Source organism: Saimiri boliviensis, chromosome 2 (assembly GCF_048565385.1).
Source record: "Saimiri boliviensis isolate mSaiBol1 chromosome 2, mSaiBol1.pri, whole genome shotgun sequence".
Taxonomy (NCBI): Eukaryota; Metazoa; Chordata; class Mammalia; order Primates; family Cebidae; genus Saimiri; species Saimiri boliviensis.
Window position 1 is genome coordinate 77,474,092 of NC_133450.1, and position 23,104 is coordinate 77,497,195.

At 36.5% G+C, this 23,104-nt stretch overlaps 1 protein-coding gene across 15 annotated transcripts in view; it reads left to right on the forward strand.

Moving 5' to 3' along the window:
* CEP152 (centrosomal protein 152) overlaps positions 1-23,104 on the forward strand; it is a 103,874-nt gene that overhangs the window by 26,451 nt on the left and 54,319 nt on the right. For 12 of the 15 annotated variants that reach the window (XM_074393637.1, XM_074393638.1, XM_074393639.1 and 9 more), the window contains exons 3-12: positions 504-607; positions 826-895; positions 977-1,255; positions 2,363-2,513; positions 5,300-5,440; positions 7,722-7,861; positions 9,724-9,924; positions 14,993-15,140; positions 17,084-17,175; positions 17,972-18,135. In XM_074393637.1, the coding sequence (XP_074249738.1) occupies positions 504-607; positions 826-895; positions 977-1,255; positions 2,363-2,513; positions 5,300-5,440; positions 7,722-7,861; positions 9,724-9,924; positions 14,993-15,140; positions 17,084-17,175; positions 17,972-18,135 (1,490 nt within the window). Of the gene's footprint in view, positions 1-503; positions 649-825; positions 896-976; positions 1,256-2,362; positions 2,514-5,299; positions 5,441-5,502; positions 6,835-7,721; positions 7,862-9,723; positions 9,925-14,992; positions 15,141-17,083; positions 17,176-17,971; positions 18,136-23,104 lie in introns of those variants that run through there. The other 3 variants (XM_074393642.1, XM_074393647.1, XM_074393649.1) reach the window with 3 other exon arrangements.

Genomic DNA, 23,104 nt, shown 5'->3' on the forward strand with positions numbered 1-23,104 from the left:
CATTATCAGAGCATTTAAGGGCTTCTAGGCCACCTGCTACTGCTGCTGTTCTCATCACCTGGCCCGAGTACATCTGGCTACTCACATTCCCTGCGGGATGTCTAATTGTTAATTTCCCAAGCTATGATTACTGGTAAAACAGGATTCTGGGACTTAGTCTGCCCTGTGATAACATAATACATTGATTGTACCTTTATTATGATATGCTGTGTTTCCATCAAAAAAGTTTTAAATTCTGCTCTATGTGTATTTAAATCTGAGACCTTTGTTTAAAAAATAAAAAAAAGAAAACAGCCTTCTGATGTAAATCTTAAAATTATGCATTCTCCTTTCCCCAAGTGAAATGATGAATACAATTTGTGTGGAACTTAAGAAATTAGTTAAAAGAGGGAATTACGAACTTCTTTGGCTTCTACAGTCAAAAACCACTCGTTCCAAGGCAGCTTTGGTTTGGTGACTTGCGTTTCCGTTGGTATGATAATGATGCAGACCTTCTGACTCAGTTGCAGCAGTTACTCACAGACCTTCCCCATGACATGCTGGATGACGACCTCTCCTCTCCTGAGCTGGGTTATTCAGACTGCAGTGAGGATGGCACAGACAGAGAGTAAGCACCTGAAGTCACTTTCAATTGTATATTACAATTCTGTAAGTCTTTTTCTTTTGATGTAGCTTAATATTGTACATGATCATAAAGTTATAAATAGATTCTTAAAATTTGGGTTGAGGGTTGGCAGGAAAGACATTAAAATCTTGGGGTTCTTTGTGTTATCGATGTACAAATAAATGATACACGTTAAACTGAAAGTATTCCTTTTTCTCAAGACCACATCATCCTGAGCAATTAGAGATGAAGTGGAATGAGCAAGTGCTGCCCAAATCTCAAGGTATAAATGTAAGTATCTGGTGTGATGATGACACAGATAAGGGTGGGAATGGATCTTCCTGCTTTTGTTTTACTCTCGTTGTCTAATAGGACTATAATGAAATTCAGAATTTATATGCTGGAGAAAAATGTGGGAATGTCTGGGAAGAAAACAGAAGTAAAACTGAAGACCGACACCCTGTGTACCATCCCGGAGAAGGTGGAGATGAAGGCGGAAGTGGTTATAGTCCTCCAAGTAAATGTGAACAGACTGATTTATATCGCCTTCCTGAAAACTTTAGGCCATATACCAATGGTCAGAAACAGGAATTTAATAACCAACCAACCAATGTAATTAAATTTTCGGATCCCCAGTGGAACCACTTTCAGGTATTGTAAAAACTTGTGATATTTTTATGTGTTTAGGAAATGTATGTAAGTGCAGTGGTAAGATGATTTAACCACACGAAGTTGTGAGGGGGCACTTACTCAGGTTCATGGTGAATTTATCATGGTATTTTCTGTTTACAATCTAGTACAATGATGATCTTAAGTCAAAAGTTTAAAATTAAAGCTCTTTGGACACAGTTATTTAAACATTGAAAGTTAAGTTTGCCAAAAAATAACTGTCCTCATTTACTGCTGCTTCTACCACTGCCCTGTGCTTCAGTGAGAAGCTATGTTCAGGTTTCTTTGTAGTTCTTAGAGCAGTAATTCTATGGAGGTGACATTTAATTTTCTCGATTTTTCTGCTCACCACTCATAACAAATTTTAAGTTTAACACGTCAAAGCTGATATCTGTTTTGTTTGGTGATACAGTAGACAGGATGAATGTTAAGGAAAAAACAAAAACCATGTTTTTCCTGTGGGAGGGTTTAATGAAGTAAGACCTCAGGATATAGTTAGTTGCTTCTTAGAATTTCTCGATGGCAGCAAATACCTCAACAGCTAGTCTGTGTCATGCATTGACAGCATGGATTTTGGGGTGCTGTTAAGTGGTTATTTTCTCTTAATTCTCTCTCTGTGGGATGTTATTCAGCCCATAAGGGTTAGCAAATATTCTTTAGATATGAGGCCCTGTATTCCATGTTCATGTATTGAATACGTGCATTTTTATGTTCTCAAGATGTTGGCATAATCTAAATCAGTTGTATTAAAGTATTTGTATGTAGTCTTATTGGAATTCTTGAGTTTTATTTATAAAATTGGCTTCATTGTGTGCTCAAAAGTAGAATTTAGGTGTCTATATGTATTGCAGACTTTCAGTTAATAGTGTTAAATAATAATAAGTGCTACTTTTGAGCAGATATGTTTGTGTGTCTGTATGTGTGTGTGTATGTATATATACATATATACATATAAAAGTTTGTAACTAACAAAAGTAAGTTCTGTAACATAAAATTTAGGTGTCTAATTCAGATGATTTTGGAAGAAAAGCCGAAATCTTAATTGTCAATTTCTTCTGTCATCTATAATAGCAATTTGGTTCATCACAGGTTCCCAGTTGTCAAGGTTTGGAACCATGTAATAAAGTGACATATAAGCCGTATCAGTCTTCTGCCCCAAACAATGGCTCACCAGCCCCAGAGATAACAGGAAGTGACACATTTGAAGGCCTGCAACAACAATTTTTAGGAGCTAATGAGAGTAAGTGTCAAGTCTCTATTGATTTTTTAATACCACATAATTGGGGAAATTTGAGCAGTGAATATTTGAGCACATTCAAGCATTATATTTTGAGTATGACAATAGAATTGTGCTTGATATTTCAAAGAGCCTTATTTTTAGAGATATATACTAAAAGTATTTATGAAAAAACTGACATGAAGTCTAGGAGTTACTTTAAAATAATACATTGTTGCTGGGTAATGTTAGGTGGGAATACAGATGCGGCCGAACTGGCCATGAGTTTATAATTGTTGAATTTGGGAAATGGGTTTGTGGAGATTCATTGTACTATTCTCTTTACTTTCTTGTATATTTGAAATTTTCCAGAATGAAAAGCTAAAAGACATTTTCCCAACTGTATATTTTAGTCATTCTAGTTTGTTTTTTCTCCTCATTTGGATAGTGGTTAGTATCCTCGCCTATCATACAGGAGACTGGAGCTCATCTGAAATTTAAGAAAATTTAAAAAGACTTTTTATTAACTTCATTTATTTTTTTGACTGAAGCCTAATTTGGAAAATGAAACAGTTTTCACTCTCAGATTTCTTACTATATGGAAGTGTAATTTAATACATCATCGCTATAATCAACTTTTTTCTTTTGATTTTACAGTTTTTAGTGTAATAATTAGTCTACAATAATGTAAATTACTTTATATTCAGAATTACTTAGATCTATCAGGTTCAGTCATGGGACATTTGCCACATATTTTTGTACAGTGTGTATATAATAGGAAAATGAAAAAATGGCTTTACTGAATTACTCTTGTCACACTCTCTGGCATACTGAATAGCTTCTAATTATTGCGCATATTGAAGAGCCAGTATAATTCTAGAGCATGGCAACAAGTTTTTTTGTTTTATTTTTTGTTTCCCTTTAATTAGTAGGGAAATATTTGGGCTTACCTGGGCTATACCAAAGAGAAAACTGGACTTTTGGGTTGTAACTCCATGGTGTTGTTCCATCGTACACTGAGATAGCAGGGTACTTGCCGGGGAGGCTCAGAACTCATTTTCCCCTGAAGGCATCAACAGCAAATATGAGGGTGGCTTCTCTTTGTTTTTAAGTTTTTTTGTGGAATGAGGAAGTGGACAGTGTATATAACTGGTTTTAGGTCACAGCAGTGGCGTGACAGCTCCTTAGTGTTTACTCTTTCAGTTCCCTTGAAAAGTTATATTTATATCTCCTGGTCTTTCTGCATATAGAAACCTTTCCTCACCTTTCTAAACAATCCGCGCTCCTTCAAGTTGAGTTTGGTATACGTTTGTCTAAATTTGACATTTGGAAGTTAAATTACTTAATGGTAGTGCCAATTTAGTGATTATAGTTTCTTAGCAACAGTAGTTTTAAAAAAAGTTTGAAGACAGGTAGGGCTTAGAGACTATTTATTTCTGGGCTAGCTCTACTGTAAGACCTGTGAGGAGTTTGACTTGTATAAACTTTTCAGTCTTTAATTTTCTTTATTTAACCAGATCTCTGTTTTAAAAGAGGACTGAATTATTTAGTTAGCAAGTGGTTATAACTTAGTAAATGCATTTATTTCTGATTGTAAGCTTACAAAAACATTGTTCTTGTAGGAAGTGAAGAATATTTATCATTATGTAGTTGAAGCATTATCCTCCTACTCCTACCAATTCTTTCTTCATTTTTGTCTCTGACTCTTTTGAAAGTTGTCCTCAAATGACTGATTGTTTATTGTTTTTAAAAGAAGACTTCAAAATTCTTTTTTTTTTTTTTTGAGACGAAGTCTCGCACTGCTGTCCAGGCTGGAGTGCAATGGTGTGATCTTGGCTCACTGCAACCTCTGCCTCCTGGGTTCAAAAGATTCTCCTGCCTCAGCCTCCCAAGTAGCTAGGATTACAGGCATCTGCCACCACGCCCAGCTAATTTTTATATTTTTAGTAGAGACAGGGTTTCACCATTTTGGCCAGGCTGGTCTCGAATTCCTGCCCTCGTGATCTGCCCATGTTGGCCTCCCAAATTGCTGGGATTACAGGCCTTAGCCACCATGCCCAGCCCTTTTTTAAAAAATTCTGGATTTGAGGAGTACATTTGCAGGTTTGTTACATGGGTATATTAAATAATGCTGGGGTTTGACTTCTAGTGAACCCATCACCCAAATAGTGAACATAGTACCCAAAGGATTGTTTTTCAATCCTTCCCCTCCCTCCCTTTCTCCCCCAAATTTTTGATTAATCTATTCACTAGCTAATTAATTCAGCAGTTATGTGCTAGCATAAATATAAATATAATATTTTCCCCAATCCTGCCTAAAATAAAATATTATGAGGCTGTCTAGAAATTTTCTGTAAAAATGATTTTATAGAAGCTGATGTACTTGTTCTGTTATAAAGTTTCTGAGAGAATATTACTTTATTTCATAGCAGTTGTTATATACTAATTTTTAATTGGCTAAAACGGTAGTTAGTGATTCAGGGTTATAACCTAAACCAATGACTTTCAAACTTTTTTGACAGTGTCCCACTGCCAGAAACTATATTTTTTACATTGTGATGTGGTCTACAACATACATCTCTATGAACAAGTATATATAAATGAAACAAAAGTTTCACAAAATAAGACTGATTCTTAGTATATGATACACTCTGATATAGTTTCTCCTTTTAAATCCTAGTCACAATTCACTGAATTGATTTCACGATGCTCTAAAATGTTGTAGCCATAGTTTGAAAAACTCTGCTTTAAATCACTATCAGTTTATATTTTGGTATGTTTTTATCTAATAAATTGCCTTTAATTCCCAGAATCTGCAGAAAATATGCAGATTATTCAACTTCAGGTTCTTAACAAAGCAAAAGAGAGACAACTGGAGAACTTAGTTGAAAAGTTAAATGAAAGTGAACGTCAAATTCGGTATCTGAATCACCAGCTTCTGATAATAAAAGGTAAGATGCTGGTTGCTGTCATTTATGAGGTACAGTGGAGCTAGATATCTTATTTCCAGTAACCTCATATTAAATACAAAGCTTAGAGAGTTAAACCACTTGGTCAGAGGGTTCATAGTGAGTGATACATAGCAAAATAAAACCCAGGATTTCTGAGTGTTTGCCTTGGATTGCTTCTCTTTAGAATACTCTGTTTTGGATACCAGGTGTGGTGGCTCATGCCTGTAATCCTAGCACTTTGGGAGGCCAAGTGGGGCAGATCGCTTGAGGTCAGGAGTTTGAGACCAGCCTGGACAACATGGTGAAACCCTGTCTCTACTAAAAATACAAAAATTAGCCGGGCATGCTGGCAGGAGCCGGTAATTCCAGCTACTCAGGAGGCTGAGGCAGGAGAAGGAGCATTACCTGAACCAGGGAGGTGGAGGTTGCAGTTAGCCGAGAAAGCACCACTGCACTCCAGCCTGGGTGACAGAGCGAGACTCTGTCTCAAAACCAAACCACCAAAAACCACAAGGCACGTGTGTACCTATGTAATAAATCTGCACATTCTGCCAATGTACCTCAGAACTTAAAGTATAATTTTTTTTTTTTTTTTAAAAGGACACATTATTTTGGAGTCCTCATTTTTTCCTGTTTCTCTCTTAGGGCCTCGCCTAGGTTTTTAGAATCGTTGAACATTATTATTACTTTTGGGATGGAGTCTCGCTCTATCACCCAGGCTGGAGTGCAATGTCATGACCTCAGCTCACTGCAACCTCTGCCTTCTGGGTTCAAGTGATTCCCCTGCCTTGGCCTCCCGAGTAGCTGGGATTACAGGTGCCTGCCACTGCACCCGGCTAATTTTTGTATTTTTAGTAGGGACTGGGGATTTCACCATGTTGGCCAGGCTAGTCTTGAATTCTTGACCTCAGATGATCCACCTGCCTTGGCCCCCAAAATGCTGTGAGTCCAGTTGTGAGCCACTGTGCCCAGCCTGTTTATACTGATGGCATTCTGTCTTAAGAAAAAGTTGATTCCTTATGTCATTTCTCTAGATGAAGTATTCCAACTTTCAGAGTGATTTGTACTTAGTTTTCACTGCAGCGTTTTCTGGGGCTACAAATTACCATAAACGTTTTAATCCAAATAAGAGTTAGTGATTATGAAGTGCCATATCTGGAATAAACACATAGAGTAAATTCAGATTCCAATTATAATTGCTTACTCCTGTGCTTTCTGTAGTTTTGGTCCACATTGAACTTTCATTTGCAGAATGATTTTGTGACTGAACTCTAGCTCATTTCAAATGTAATTGATGGTGAAAATGTTTCTTTCTGCAATGCTTGTATAAAATTTATTTTGAGAGAAGAACTTGTGAGCTGTTATAGCAAAGTATGGGAAGAATTTAAGATTAGGTGAGTTTAACAGTTCAGTGTAAGTATGTGTGGGATAATTAGTCCTCAGATAACTTCTTTGATTAGCAGGAGTTTAAAATGGATGCAATAATTTTTTTTGTTTTTGTTGCCTATGCTGGAGTGCAATGGTGTGATCTTGGCACACTGCAACCTCTACCTCCTGGGTTCAAGCGATTCTCCTGCCTCAGTCTCCTGAGTAGCTGGGACTACAGGCGTGTGCTACCACACCCAGTTGATTTTTGTATTTTTAGTAGAGACGGGGTTTCGTCATGATGGCCAGGATGGTCTTGATCTCATGACCTCATGATCGGCCTGTCTTGGCCTCCCAAAGTGTTGGGATTACAGGTGTGAGCCATGGCCCCAAGCCTAATAATATTTTTAAAGAAAGTTTCTCTAAAAAAATTTTTTTGGTGTCATTTAGGTTTTTTTTTTTTTTTTTTTAATTTAAATTATTTATTTATTTGGGGCTGGGCAAGGTCGCCTTTAATCCCAGAACTTTGAGAGGCCAAGGTGGGTGGATCACTTGAGGTCAGGAGTTCGAGATCAGCCTGGCCAACATAGTGAAACCTCATCTTTACTAAAAATACGAAAATTACCTGGGAGTGGTGGTAGGTGCCTGTAATTCCAGCTATTTGGGAGACTGAGGTTGTAGTGAGCCTAGATTGTGCCACTACACTCCAGCCTGGGTGACAGAGCAAGACCCTTTCTTTAAATAAATACATAAATGTTTCGTTATTTGGTTTTCTCTAAATCAACTAAAGTTAATTTTTCTGAATTAAATTTAATTCAACAACATTAATATATGATACAGATGTGATATCTGATAGTTATCGTGACATTGGGGTCCCTCTACAGTAACATTTATATGAATATTTTTAATACCATAGATGAAAAGGATGGTTTGACTCTCAGCCTTCGAGAATCACAGCAACTCTTTCAGGATGGAAAAGAAAGAGAGATACAGCTAGAAGCTCAAATCAAAGCAATGGAGACTCAAATACAAGCATTAAAAGTCAATGAAGAACAGGTACCTATTTTAACTTATGTATGGTAAAAAAGTTAAAAAGTTTAGTTATTTAACAAAACTTTTTATAGGGCAGGACTAAATTTAGAAGAACTTTGAAGTTATTGACAAAGCATTAGAACGTAAATTTCCTGAGTGAAATAATTTCCTTCAGAAATGGTATCCTGAGAAGGCTTTTTTTTTTTTTTTTTTTTTTAAATTCTGCTGCTGCTTAATTTGGAGAACTGTTCTTTAGACTTGAGTTTAAAGTGGTGACACATTCACATTCTTTGATTAATGAGATAGCCATTTGATTTTTGGAAATAGTCACAAGTCATTGGTAGCTAAGCCTGGTGGTGGTTGGTTGATTTTTTCCGGGGGGGCGTGGTTAAAAGTGAAAGTGACTGTGAAATAATGAGCTTGGTTTTGGGTGAGACTTGTAGCTAAGTCTGAGGATGGTTTAATGAAAGAGTTTAAACAGTGTTGTCTTACATGTGGCTCCTCCTCATCCTTCAGGTCATAGCTAAAAATAGTCACCTTTTCAGAGGACTTTCCATTCACTTTATATGTGAGGTAGTTGGTAGCTCCATCCTCCAACTCATCTTCATCATGCCATGTTGTAGTGTTTAGAACCCTGCCTGGCACAAATTATCAGTGTTATTTAATGGATGGATCTCTTAGCAATGAAAGTATTATTGGAATAAATCGGCAGTCTCTGGGATAGGATGAAGAATATTTCTCTTTTGAAATTTTCATTATTGTATGTAATGTAGATTATTTTTAACTTTTTGAAAACCGATAGTTATTAGATTAAAAAGTTAAATTGCTTTTATGTAGTAAAAGGTTATAACTTTGTCATCTTTTTATGTTAGCAATTACTTTATAAAATAATAGCGTAGCATAAAAAAAGGAGCAGAATCATCAAATGTATTAGTTTCCTATTGCTGCTGTAGCAGATGACCACAAATTCAGTGGTTTAAAACAACACAAATTTATCTCACAGTTCTGGAGGTCAGAAGTCTGACATGGGTCTCAGTAGACTAAAATCAGGGTGTCAGCAAGGCTGCATTGCTTTCTGGAAGCTTTAGGGGAGAATTCATTTTCTCAGTATTTCCAGCTTCTAGAGGCTGCCTGTGTTCCTTGGTTTGTGGCCCATTTCTGTCTTCGAAGCCAGCAATGGCTGGTTGACTCTCCCTTGTTCTGACTTTTCTGTGTTAGTTTTCCTTATTTATGGACCCTGTGGTTACATTGGGTCCACCTGGATCATCTAGGATATTCACCTTATTTTAAGGCAATCTAATTAGCAATATTAATTCCATGTACAATCTTAATGTTCCCTTCCCGTGTAATATAACTTACACGTTTTGGGGATTAGGACATAGGTATTTCAGGAGGCTATGATCTTGCCTACAATATCAGCTGTGCAGTTACAGTTTTGAAAACTTTGTTTTTAGTAAGTGACCATTGGCAGTTTTCATCAGTCTTAGAAGCAACAGTTGTCATTTTTCTATGACCTAACAATTTGGATTACCCCACACTTTGGTCATAGAGTAATGCAAACAGCACTGAGGCCATCACAGCCCCAGCAGATTCCTTGCCTTAAAGTCACATCCATCATGCTGCGCAAAATCCTCTTTCACTCCCCGCAGGTAACTACCAAATGAATTTTTCTCAGAGAACACTGTTTCCAACAACTATGGGCCTGGAAGGTCCCAACTAGGGACATTTTAAGGAGCTTGAGCCATGATGAGTGGAGACCCCTTCTTCTTTACTCTCATTAAAGCATGCTTGAGTTTTAGTTTATAGTAAAAGAAGTTTATAGACAGCACAGAGTTAAAATACTCTGCAGGTATTTTAAACATGGATCTCCTGTGTGTATTTACTAGATGATCAAGAAGTCCAGAACAACTGAAATGGCTCTGGAAAGCTTGAAGCAGCAGCTGGTGGACCTGCATCATTCTGAATCACTTCAACGAGCTAGAGAACAGCATGAGAGCATTGTCATGGGCCTCACAAAGAAGTACGAAGAGCAAGTATTGTCCTTACAAAAGAATTTGGATGCCACAGTTGCCGCACTTAAAGAGCAGGTTGGGATGATTTCAAATGAGCAATTGTTATCAGCAAGTAAAGCTGGTTATGTTTTGTAACTGATATTTTATGGTTCATCATATAGAATTCTTGGATGTGTGTAGTTAATGTTAGATTGTATGTGACGTGAGTGAAACTTAAAAGCCAGTGAAATTTTAATCTGAGAATACATCCTAAAGGTATACTTTCGGAAACTACTTCTTATATGATTATTAGTACTTTATCAGTTTTCACAGTACTTGTTTTTTATTTGTAGAGTTATTTGTGCATATCGTTTATATGGTCCTAGAATAAATCCAGATCAAAACAAATGAGTGTGCGAGAGGCTGGCTGGAACTCGAGAGGTTTTCTTGGGAGCTTAACCAGTAGAAAGCCTCACTTGGGTCTCCCAGCAGTTGGTAATTCACCTATTGATACAATCTGTTGAGAAATGATACTTGGGAGAAGAGTTAATTTTGAGGACAGTATAATTTATGAAATAAAGAAGACAGTCTGATCTAGACTTTATGAGATTTGAAGCATGAGCATATTGCACAGTAAATTTTTATTATTTTTGCTCAAGGGGGAATAAACTGTTGTTAGCTAAATGTGAGTCGGGCTGAGTTTGCCTGTGCTCCATAACTCCAGGTAATCACTTAAGTGAATACAATTTCAGAAAGCATTTTTCTTAACACAGTTTCAAAATTGATTTAACCTAAGGGAAGAGGAGAAGAAAAATCAGATGTGAGGGTATGGAAAATTTCACCACACTTAAAATTCATGTTGATTTGGGTTATTTCTGACTTATATAGCTGCCTCTAAATTTTTCCATGCTTTTAGATAGAAATATTAAGATTGCATTACTGGCAATAATTATTTGTATATCATTTTGTTTTTTACATGTATTTATATGTGTTTTTATTAGATCTATTTCACTATACTTTATATAGAAAAAACATTGTAAATTTGATCAGTATGGAGGATATATAGGAGTAGGAAAAGATGAAGGCCAGGTACAGTGGCTCATGCCTGTAATCCCAGCACTTTGGGAGACTGGGGCAGGTGGATCACTTGAGCCCAGGAGTTCAAGACTAGCCTGGGAAAAATAGTGAAACCTTGTCTCTACAAAAAAATTAAAAATTAACTAGGTGTGGTAGCATACACTTCTAGTCCCAGCTACTTGGGAGGCTGAGATGGGAGGATTGCTTGAGCCCAGGAGGTCGGGCTGCAGTGAGCCATGATTGCACCACTGCAGCCTTGGTAATGGAGTGAGACTCTTTAAAAAAAAAAAAAACAAGAAAGTTGAAGTCTATACCAAATTATTGAAAAGTCTACTTTATAGAATATTTAAACAAATAGAATTTTAGATAAGTTTCATAAGTTTTTATTTCATTTTTAAGTTAATTTTGGTCAAACATAGGGTAGCATTAACGTTAGTTGGACGTGGACAGTAGCCCTTCTTGGATGACTAGAGAAGAGTGGATCCTGGGGGCCTTTCCATACTGGGTTGGAGGTCTCCATTCTCTGTTGACTTAAACACAGTTTCATTAGGGATGGGTTGGAAGGAAGTTGTAGTGTGTTCTATCCCTGTGCCCACTGCATTCTCTGTTGTCCACTCCCCCACCCCCTTCAATAGAAGACCTCTAAGGCTAAAGTCAGAACAGATTCTTTTTTTTTTTTTTTTTTTTTTTTTTTTTGAGACGGAGTTTCGCTGTTGTTACCCAGGCTGGAGTGCAATGGCGCAATCTCAGCTCACCGCAACCTCCGCCTCCTGGGTTCAGGCAATTCTCCTGCCTCAGCCTCCTGAATAGCTGGGATTACAGGCACGCGCCACCATGTCCAGCTAATTTTTTGTATTTTTAGTAGAGACAGGGTTTTACCACGTTGACCAGAATGGTCTCGATCTGTTGACCTCGTGATTCACCCGCCTCGGCCTCCCAAGGTGCTGGGATTACAGGCTTGAGCCACCGCGCCGGGCCCAGAACAGATTCTTGATTCTGTGCTGGGTGGGTGTCAGACTCCTGAACCCATAACTTGAAGGTGCTAAGATCTTTTCCCACTGTTGCATTCTTTGCCTATTTTTACTTTGTTTCATTATTATTAAACAGAGCATGGCTGATGTTAGGCTTAGCATGTAATTACATAGCTGCTTTGCAAAGTGGTGATTCCAAAGTGCCTAATAGAAGCCCAGACCTCAGCATCATGCCACACATCCGTGTTACACACCTACACACATATCGTCTGAATCTAAAATTAAAAACAAAATATATTTTGTTTTTAAACTAGTATATTTTGAGAAATACACTAGTATATTTTGAGATTAAAACTAGTATATTTTGAGAAATACATGGATTGTAAAATTATTCGTGTTTTTCTTAGGATACCAGCTTTTCTGAGTAGAAAAGATTATATGCATTCACAACATATTATAACAGTTCTTTTTTATGGGGCTGATTTTCCCTTGAGTTTTTTTCATGAGCTATAAAAGATGAAAGAAATGGGCTTCTTGGAGCTCACAATGTTCCTCCAATGTCATAATTCTCTCCTAGTTAACTATCTCCTGGACTCTCTCCAGCAAACTGACTTTTACCTCTTCCTAGTCATGGAAGTGTCATGTTAAGATCTCTCATTATCTCGTTGCTGGTATATTACTTTTCTTCATTCCGTCTCCTTGAAATCTTCAGCTTTCGGTGAAGTCATAGACTTTGTTTTCTATGTCATCACCTTCTACCTTTTCTTTAATATTCTATTTAAAGACTCTACTTGGAACACTTTCTGTTGGCTTAGAGACTCCCACAGACTTCTCTGTGTGTGGTCTAGTCCTCATTTTCCTGTGCACTAGAACCTTGTTCAGTTCTTTTTCCTCCCACAGATTCAGCTGTTATCTCTATCATATCTCTCTCTTTCTCTCTCTCTCTCTCCTTTTCTTTTTTTTTTTTTTTTTTTTTGTCTCGTTCTGTTGCCTAGGCTGGAGTTCAGTGGTCATATCTTTATCATCTTTATCATTACACTTGTCTCAGTCTTGAAAAATGTCTACCCATGTCAGTCTTGAACTACTCAAGCTAATCATGGCAAAGATTGAGCTACTCATCTTGTTTTGATTTTTGGTATTAAAACTTTATAGGTTTATTAGTATAATCTGTTTTTCTGAACTTGTCAACAGGAAACACCATGATTTAATTGATTGTTACATATAATCAAATTATTGGCAGAGTCTGCCTTTTCTTTACAATTCTTTGTTTAGACCAAGTCTCACTGTGCTGCCCAGGCTGGAGTGCAGGGGCCCAATCTCAGCTCGCTGCAACCTCCGCCTCCTGGGTTCAAGCAATTCTCCTGCCTCAGACTCCTGAGTAGCTAGGATTACAGGCACGTGCCACCATGCCCCGCTAATTTTTGTATTTTTAGTAGAGACGGGGTTTTACCGTGTTGACCAGGCTGCTCTCAAATTCTTGCCCTCAGGTGATCCTCCTGCCTCAGCCTCCCAAAGTGCTGGGATTACGGGCATGAGCCACCATGCCCAGTCTACAGTTTTTTTAAATATATGTCCACCTTTTCTTTAACTTTGTTTGCTAGTTCCCAGTCCCTTGTAAACACGATTATGACCTTCCCAGGATAAAATATTAGCTGTCTCTCCACCCCTTCTTGCTGTCATTACTGTCATTCTGTCATTAATATGAGCTCATTCATTGTGTTTGCCACATTACTTTGGCACTTTAGAACCAGGTTTCTCAAGCTGGCCTGGAATTAGCAGCAGTGTGCCAGGAGGTTTGCAGTGCCGAATAAACATGGACCAGTTTCCAGAAGCTTCATTTTGCTCAAAAATTTAGTGGAAAAAATTTAAAGCAAACACAGCTTCATTATGAAATAGAATACAAAATTCACATGAATTTTTAAGTTAAAATAGGAGACTTCAGAGTCTCTTTGCTTCAAGGAACTTCTGTGTCAGTGCTCTTATGGGATGTACCTTGTGTTCGTATCCTGAAGGTATTATTGGGCTTTAGGTTACACTACAGATCAGGCAGCAGAAGTCTAAGGGTTTTTCTCTACTTCAAAGCCCTTTCTCAGTATTATTCTTATTTCTTATTTTCTTTGGGTTTTCTTGGGTAATTTCAATTATTTAACTTAATTCACTCCCCTGCCTCTCCCATGCTCTGCCATCTGCCTGGGATTCAGCCTGTGTAGCCTTTTTTGAAAGAGGGGTGATGATTTCGACAGTGTATTTGTTCTACCTGGACTCAGGACTCCCATGGTTCATTACACCCAAACACATTTTCTTTTGTTAGAAACTTGAGTATATTGCATACACACTCTATATTTTGTGCAACTGTATATAGTTATGCATATGCACATACACTTTTACCCTTTCTTTGTCATTTATTTTTCAAGTGTTTATTGTAGCACTTGATGTGTCTAAGGCACTGCAGAAGCACCTTCAAGGGGGCTATTAAGAGAAATAAGACATTTAAAAGGTAGAGAAAGATAAGAGAGAAACAGATCAAGTTTAAAAGAAGTTCAGAAGAGGGAAAGATTATTTTTGGCTGCTCTTAATGGAATGAACTTTTGGCTGCTTAGAATACAGTGAGTTTTCATGTGGTTATCTATATCCTTACTGTTTTGGGATACAAATTGCATGATTCAAAACAGTCTAGCTACATATAGATATAGATATAGATATAGATATATGTATATATATATGTATGTGTGTGTGTGTACATATAAATACAGACATACAGACTTATACAGACAGTATAAAATACATATAGGAATGTAATACATTTTCTTTGGCATGAATAAAATCTAATTTTTGAATAACATTATTTTGTGAATATAGAGTCGAAGGAGACTTTAGAAAGCATCTAATTCAACCTTTATTAGCATAATTACAAAAGAAGAAACAGACTGGAGAATTGAAGCCTTACCCAAGCTCTCGACTCCGAGTTCTGTGCACTTAACCTTGTAGCAGAGGTGATGCTGCCATATGATGCACTTGTATTTCACATAAAATCCAATTAGGTATCATAATTTTTAGTTTAATCTTTATTAAAATCCTTCATGAAAATGACTTGCTGAACTTTTTTTTCAATTTAGGAAGACATTTGCTCTCATTTGAAAGATCACGTGAAACAACTGGAAAGGAATCAAGAAGCAATCAAGTTAGAAAAGACCGAGATCATTAATAGGTTGACAAGAAGTCTAGAGGAGAGTCAAAAGCAGTGTGCCCATTTGTTGCAGTCCGGTAGGTGTCTGGCAGGGCCACTGTCTCCCCACAGAAAGAATATAGTAGGATCCATGAATTGTAAAAATCCAGAAGGGACAGAAAACACAATCAGTGATACGTTTGTTAAAAACAATATATATATATAAAGGTTTAGTTTGGGTTTTTTTTTTTGTTGTCTTTTTTTTTTTTTTTTTTTTTTGAGACAGAGTCTCGCTCTGTCTCCACGCTGGAGTGCAGTGGCGCAATCTCGGCTCACTAAAACCTTTGCCTCCTGGGTTCAAGCGATTCTCCTGCCTCAGTCTCCCGAGTAGCTGGGATTACAGGCATGCACCACTGCGCCCAGCTAATTTTTGTAATTTTAGTAGATACGGGGTTTCACCATGTTGGCCGGGATGGTCTTGATCTCTTGACCTTGTTATCCACCTGCTTCGGCCTCCCAAAGTGCTGGGATTATAGGTGTGAGCCACTGTACCTGGCCGGTTTGTTTTTATTAAATAATTTGGAAGCGAGAGACCAGTATAAAGTACCAAATAAAAATAACCATAATTCTACTGAGATAATTATTGTTAGTGTTTGAATGTATTTCCTTCAAATGATATGTACACACATAGACAATGTCCTGCTTCTTTGTGTAATGCATTTCTGAAAACATACTAAAGCTGAATGTGCAAAAATTGAACAATGAAATACGTTCTAAGTTAATTTCTATGCCTGAAAACTAAAAATGACTGTAAAATCCCATTATATTTTGCTTTTTAAGGCCCAATATTTGATCATATAGTTCTATCCTTTGTATAACTTCTTTCACATTGTTCCCCTCATAATGGAATAGTGATTTACCTGGTCGGTTGAGGCCAGAGAATTACATTTTTGTCATGCTTAAGGTTTCTAATATGGTCTCCATGGTACTAAGTTTAAGACATATGCTTCCTATCATTTTAGTTTTAGCAGTTGTTTTCTTACTAATTTTTATGAAATGATATTAGAGCAAAGCAATACAATGATCACGTTTGTACAAACACTGCTATACAGACAAAACTTCCCTGTTTACTGGTGAGTAGCTCACATTGTGAAAATAGGTCAACAGTTATCTGTAAACTGGTATATGAAAGTCACACTTTGGGATATGAAAGGTAATTTAGACTGGTGGTACAATATGTGAAAGGGTGGGTTATTCAAAAGATGAAAGTACTAAAGTAGAAGACTGCCTAAATATATGTGTATATACGTCTTGGTAGGGAGCAAAATTTGGATTATGCTTTATTAAGGGCCCCTCCCTGTTTAGTTTTGTAGCCTTTGTTTTCACTTGGCATTGCTTGGTGAGCCTTTTTCCTGGCCATTAAATGCTTTGAAAATATTTTCTTTATGCTATCATTGCTTCACTTAATCATTTCCCAGATGGTCATTTTCTTTTGAAACCTAATAACGTCCCTTTTAAAATGGCAACAGTGCCCCCACCACCTTGCCCAGTACATTTAAAATATTAGGTTTCTAAAGTTTCAGAATTATAACCTAATATACTTCATTTACACGTGGAGGTGGAGATGCTGGATAGAAAAGCATTTAGAAAGAAGGTAAAGGCATCACGATGTAGTTTTCTTATTGCAGGTTAGAAATGGGTTCCAAAGAATTTTTTTCTTTGGCTTTCCATGAGTTGGAGTGTTATGCTCCTATTAAAGGACTTCAGGAATGTTAAGGTCTGTAGATGTGGCTGATTTGATTCATAAAAAGGTCAAGGTAGCCCATGCCTTGAACTGCCCAAGGTCATATGGGATGCCATAGTAAATCTTGGAAATGTCTGGCTCAGACCTATGCCTTCTGGGTCCCACAGGTTCTGTGTGTGCTTCTGAAGAGACAGTGGTAATGAAGCAGAGCCTCAGTGGATTCAAGTCTTCTGTAGATCTTAAGTAATTTGTCCCCTTACAGTTCTTCAGTATATCCTATGGTTCTTCCCTCTCCAGGGTCAGTACAAGAGGCAGCTCAGCTACAGTTCCAGCTGCAGCAAGCACAGAAGGCACATGCAATGAGTGAAAACATGAACAAGGCTTTACAAGTGAGTGTTGCCACTTGGAATAGATTCTGTGGGTATCTGAATTAGGCAATAGTTACATCACCTTTTGAATCCTGAGTTTCTCTGTATAATAGAGGTAGTTGGACCACCTTCAAACCAGCCGATGGGAGTTGTTCACCATCTCCTTCATGCAGCTGGCATGAAGTTAAATCCAGGTCTAATTGCAGAACCAAGGCCATGCCCTTCCTGCCATTCTGCCTGCCACCTCCTTCAAGTGGCATCTCTTTTCATCTTTGGGTGTATCCCAGAGATCAGTTCATTTATGGGGGTGGGGAAAGTTGAATTTGCTGCAATTCTTTCATATCCTCCTCCAGTACTCTTACATTTTCCACTGGATGGGGAGGAAAATATTGGAGAAGAGTTCCATTATTACCTCCACCAAAAGAGGTATTTTGCGTTTTCACCACTGACAGGCTAAACTACAGCACATTCTTGGCAAACCAGCATCCTTTGTCCTGTACTCTAGTAAGCCAGAAAGTCCCGCCGTCAGCATTTCAGCCCAAGAAACATACCACTTTCCATGGAGGACAAAATCTAAGGGACAGAGGTGTGTGAGGAAATGCTTATGCTTGTTTTTTCATTCATTTATTCATTCAGGTTTTACTTGAAAACCTGATATGTGCTGGCCTTTATAAAGTATGATGTACACTACTAATATATTTGAAGAAGTTTTTTTTTGCCTTCTATGGATCATTAAAGCAAATTTTGAAGTATAGATAGAATGATTTTTTCATATGGGAAAATAATGAAAATTATTTTTAATAATTTTATATTGTAGGAAGAATTAACAGAACTAAAAGATGAAATTTCTCTCTATGAGTCTGCTGCAAAACTAGGAATACATCCAAGTGACTCAGATGGAGAATTAAATACAGAACTCACTGAATCATATGTGAATTTGGGTATTAAAAAGGTCAACTGGAAAAGATCCAAAGTTAACAGGTATGGAAAAAATATTTTCATTACCTATAAAAGAACCAACAATAATACTGATGACGCATGGTATCTGTTTTAAGGTGAGGGCATATTATTTTTATATGTTAATACTGTATATTGAATGCAGATACCTTGCATTTATCAGTGGTATATGAAAAATAAACATTAACGTTTCCCATGACCCTTACTATGACCTTACTTTTAAAGTAGACATTCTGTCTTTTATACTACCGCTTAATACAGATATTTTAGCAATCTCATAGAAGGAAGCGTTTTATCACTCCTGCCAGGGACTGACAGGGGAGGGAGTAGTAGTGGTGGTAGGAGAATTAAACACAACTTTAGAAGAACTTGCTAAGTGGAAGGTGCTGTCTGAGGCTCAGGGAGTAGAGTACAAAAGATGAGATAGGAACTGTCCTTCCCACAGGGAGCTTACATGTTTTCTGGTCAGGGAGAAGGAAACATTCTTGGAAATAACTAAGTGCTATGCAATCAATGTTATGTTTGATGTATAGAAGTGGGATTTGTATATTTCTTTAACTGGTTTTGGATAGGGAAGAGACATATGGTGTTTGGAAGACATTGTATTTAGGCTAAGGAAAGATTTTTGGATGCGTTTGGCCTTTACCACCGCCATTTTGTTTATAGTTTAAGACTGAGTTTGCCATCATTATTGAATTATAGTTTCCTGAGAGTGTTTAATACATGTTGTATTTCAGGTATTACACAACTAAATACAAATATATAAATGTCCTGAAAAGTTTGCTCTACAGTAAGTTTTAGAAGTTACGTATTTGGAGACTGTGATCCCATTTTAAGAACAGTAAGATGAGATTCAGCAAATTGAAATCTGAAGTGATCGGGTGATACTGTGAAAGAAGATACTATTTTAGTTTACTAAGTCTCCATTTATCTGGAGGTCTGTCTTCAGAGACTCTCACTCTGCAAATCACAGCTCTACTATCTAGAGGGAAGCAAAGAAGAAAATATCAGAACTAGATTATATGATGTATTTAGTAGGGGCCACCTCCAAGTTCTTATCCCAGGACCATATTGACTTAGATTTATTTGTACCCCATGAATTTCCTAATTTCCTGATTGACCACCTGATTTCCTAATTGACCGCAGAGGGCTAGGGCAAGGGTTGGGAAAGACACCGTCTGTGCTTCAGCAAGGCAGCTCAGCCTTAGCAAGGAGAGAACTATGGAAACCTACCAGGCTGGAGTTGCTGAGCATCACAGCAAATAGCTTTACACATTTCCATATGTTTGAGCTACATTAGAATGTCCACAGTTATGATCCCAAGCTGTCAAACAAAGGCTTCCACTTTGGTTAGTAAATTAAAGCAAAAAAGGAAGTGCATTATATCTTTTTCAGACATATTTATATAAAATGTTAATATAGTCATCTAGAAAATTCACTGCTGTGAATGCCTCATTCCCTGCTAATGCCAGATTAATTCTAAGGGGTTAGTGGAAAGAGCATGGGCTTTAGATCCAAACTGTTTTGAATAATTTGCCATTTTATTACTAGCTTTATGAGCTTGGACAAATTTCTTAGCTTTTCTGAGCCTGTTTTCTTATCAGGTTTAGTATCCCTTGGTTGTTAAACTGAGGATTAAAATAATGAATATAAAGGGCCTCATGTAACATGTTCTAACATATATTAGGCAGTTGAAAAATGATAGCTGTTGCTATTATTATTCATTAGATGGTTGATTAAAATATATCATTGATCATATTTTATAAGTCACATGAATTTTATATTAATTCAACACATACTTTGTAAAATGTTCTTGATCCTCAACCTTGTCAAAAACATCAAATCCAATATTATCATGTGAGAGGTGGAAGAACCAGAGTGAACTCCTTTACTCATTAAGGCAGACAATTAGTAGCAGAAGCAGTATTTGAGCCCAAGTACTGCTCTCCTGAGAAAGGCTCAGTTATCTGTTCATATTTACATGTGGTTAGTCAAACAATTTCGCCTTAAACTTCATTCTTCATGTCTTTTATTTTTGAGGATTAAAGATGTAGCTCATGCCAAAAAATATTTTTCTCTAATTTGTTACTAGTTTTAGTTGGTGTTATAATTGGTCTGAGAATTGGATAAGTAATACATTAGGTATTTTTATCTTTTCAAATAGTTACTTCTTCATGATGTATATTAAAATATATTCTGTCACATTTGTGCTTTGTATTAGTGCTCATAGCCAAAATCCTGTACTCATCTTAAAGCACATTCCTACAGATAATAAACCTGAGACAACACATCATTATTAATAGTAAAAGGAATGATGGATGCATTCAGTGGGAAAGTGAAGAATAAAACATAGTGTGATTAGTCTTTGCGCTCAGCAAAAAGACATCCAATGAAGCACAAGATAAAAAAAGAAAAATTTTGCCTGTAGTCATCCCACCCACCAGCAGTTTAATAGATGATATTTTGGTTTCTTGGAAAACTAAAAGCAGTTATACTCAGATCAGATTTAAAGGAGATAAAGGAGAGATGAGATTACCTCTGGTTTACTGTGTTTCCTAGAATAAAAGGAGGGAATCATTTTCCTGCGTTGGGAATTTTAGTTCTTTGTTGACTTGAGCTGCTTTCAAATCACTGACCCAAATATTGGTGGCTACAAGCTTTTATTACCAGCCACCTCCTCCCTCAAGCTACTGCCTAGTAAATTTTAAGGGTTTAGCCTCAATGTTCTATTTTACATTCATGGAATTTGAGTAGCTAAATCTGCATGCAACTTGCAGACAGCTTCCTCTCTCCCTTATTATAGTTGGCTGCTAAGCTCAAATAATAAACATTTAACAAGTGGAATGCCTTTTCCCTTTGGTCTTCTCAGCAGGCTTCATAAGGGACTACAGTTTATTTGGATTTAGGAGAACTGACTTCCATAGGGCTCAGTAGTGAGCCTTTTTCAGGATTGGTCACCACCACTGATTATTTTCCTCTTTGAGGAAAGAAGAGAAAATTATTTTAGCAAGCACTTTCTCCGTCTCTCTGACTTGGCTCCCTTTAGGAGTACAGGATGTGCTGTTTCAGTGGTCAGCATTCAGTAAGAAAAGAAATTGGGGATGCATAATTTGTTAACTGAGCAAAATATCATTCTCCTTAAGGTTGGTTCACCATGTCTTATAGCACAGGAAGTTATGTCCTAAAATATTTTATATTTCTTATATAATTATGTTTCTATTTCTTACAATTATTTGTATTTTCTACTTAATGGAAATAGAAGTAGTTTAAATGATATACAGACAGACTACTTACACAATGTATATTACATATACAAAAGTTGCATAATGTATTGCAAAAAGTTCCTTTTATAACATTAAAAAGCCTAATAGTTTATTCATTTTCTCTCTCTACACACACACACGCACACACACATACACACACACACAGACATACACATACTTCTAAGATTTTATTTTGAATCATTCAAAACTGAAGAACAGTAAACATTTTAACTCATGCTATTATTTTTGTTTCTAATAAAGTCTTTTTAAAAAATATTTTTAGAAGTTTTACAGAAAAATTTATATTATACAGTTTGTATATACGATATACTGCATCCATTTTCTACTACTAATATCTTACATTAGTATAGTTCATTTGTTATAATTAATGAGCCAATATTGATATATTATTATTAATTAACATCCAGGGTTTATTTACATGTCTTTGGTTTTTATTTAACATACTTTTTCTGGGATCCCATCCAGGCTACCACATTACATTTAGGAGTCATGCTTCCTTAGATTTCTCTTAACTTTATTTGTTTTGATGACCTTGACAGTTGTAAGGAATATTGGTCAAGTATTTTGTAGGAAGGCTCTCTACTGGAATATGATGTTTTCCTCATGGGTTTTGTGGTGGAAGACCACAGAGACCTTCATCACATCATCTTAAGAGTAGATACTGTCAACTCTTTATTTCTTTTCAAAGGTAAACTCATCCTCCATTTATCAAAAAATTAGAAAATACAGACTAAAAAGAAAGAAAATAGAAATTACCAATCTCACCTTACTTGCCATGAAGAAAACCACTATGATATTTCAGTATAAAACTTCCACATCATCTATTTTGTATGTTTCTAAAAAATAAAATAATATTGATAATACTTCTTTATGGTGTCATTTTACTAGTATATTCTGAAATCTTTGCATATCAGTGAATATTTTTCTATATAAATTTTAATGAATATATAGATGAATGAACCAGTTTAGTTACTAAAACACTTTAAAATTTTTATTATAAATAATGCAATATCATTGTTATAATATCCTTGAAGTCTTTATTCACATCTTAGATTATTTCCTAAAGATGTAGAATAATTTTCTTGCTAAAGGGTGTGTACTTATTTGAGGATTTTGATGTGTACTACTAACCAGCCCTAAAGTTTGTTATTACCCATGTCCTGAGCCTGTCCCCATTTTGCTATAACCTAGCCAGTATTGAGAGTTATCACTTTTCCTGTTTATAATTTTTGTATAGTTAGATCTGTCACCCTTTTCCTTTATGGTTTCTTGATATTTAAAAATAAGTTTTCTCTCTAGTGCTTCCTGTAGTTTTATATAAAGAAGAGTGCATGGAACATAAGTATACAGCTTAAGGAATTACTTTAAAGCGAATATTCATGGAACCATCACCCAGGTCAAGAAAGAAATATTGCCACGAGCTATACATATTCTTTCCTATTGTAACCTTGAGGCTATTACTATCTTATCTGTTAGGGCAATCATTTTCTGTTTTTCTGTTTCCCTTAGGCTTTTAATACCCAATTATTCACACGTAAGCACTACAGATTATTAGATTTGCCTTCATATAAAGGGAACTCATACATTAGGTGTTTGGGTTTTCTTCTGTCTCTCTTTTTTTTTTTACAGTTTTATTGAGATATTATTTTATATACCATAAAAGCCACCCACTTAAAGTGGTTTTCAGTATATTCACAGAACTGTGCAGT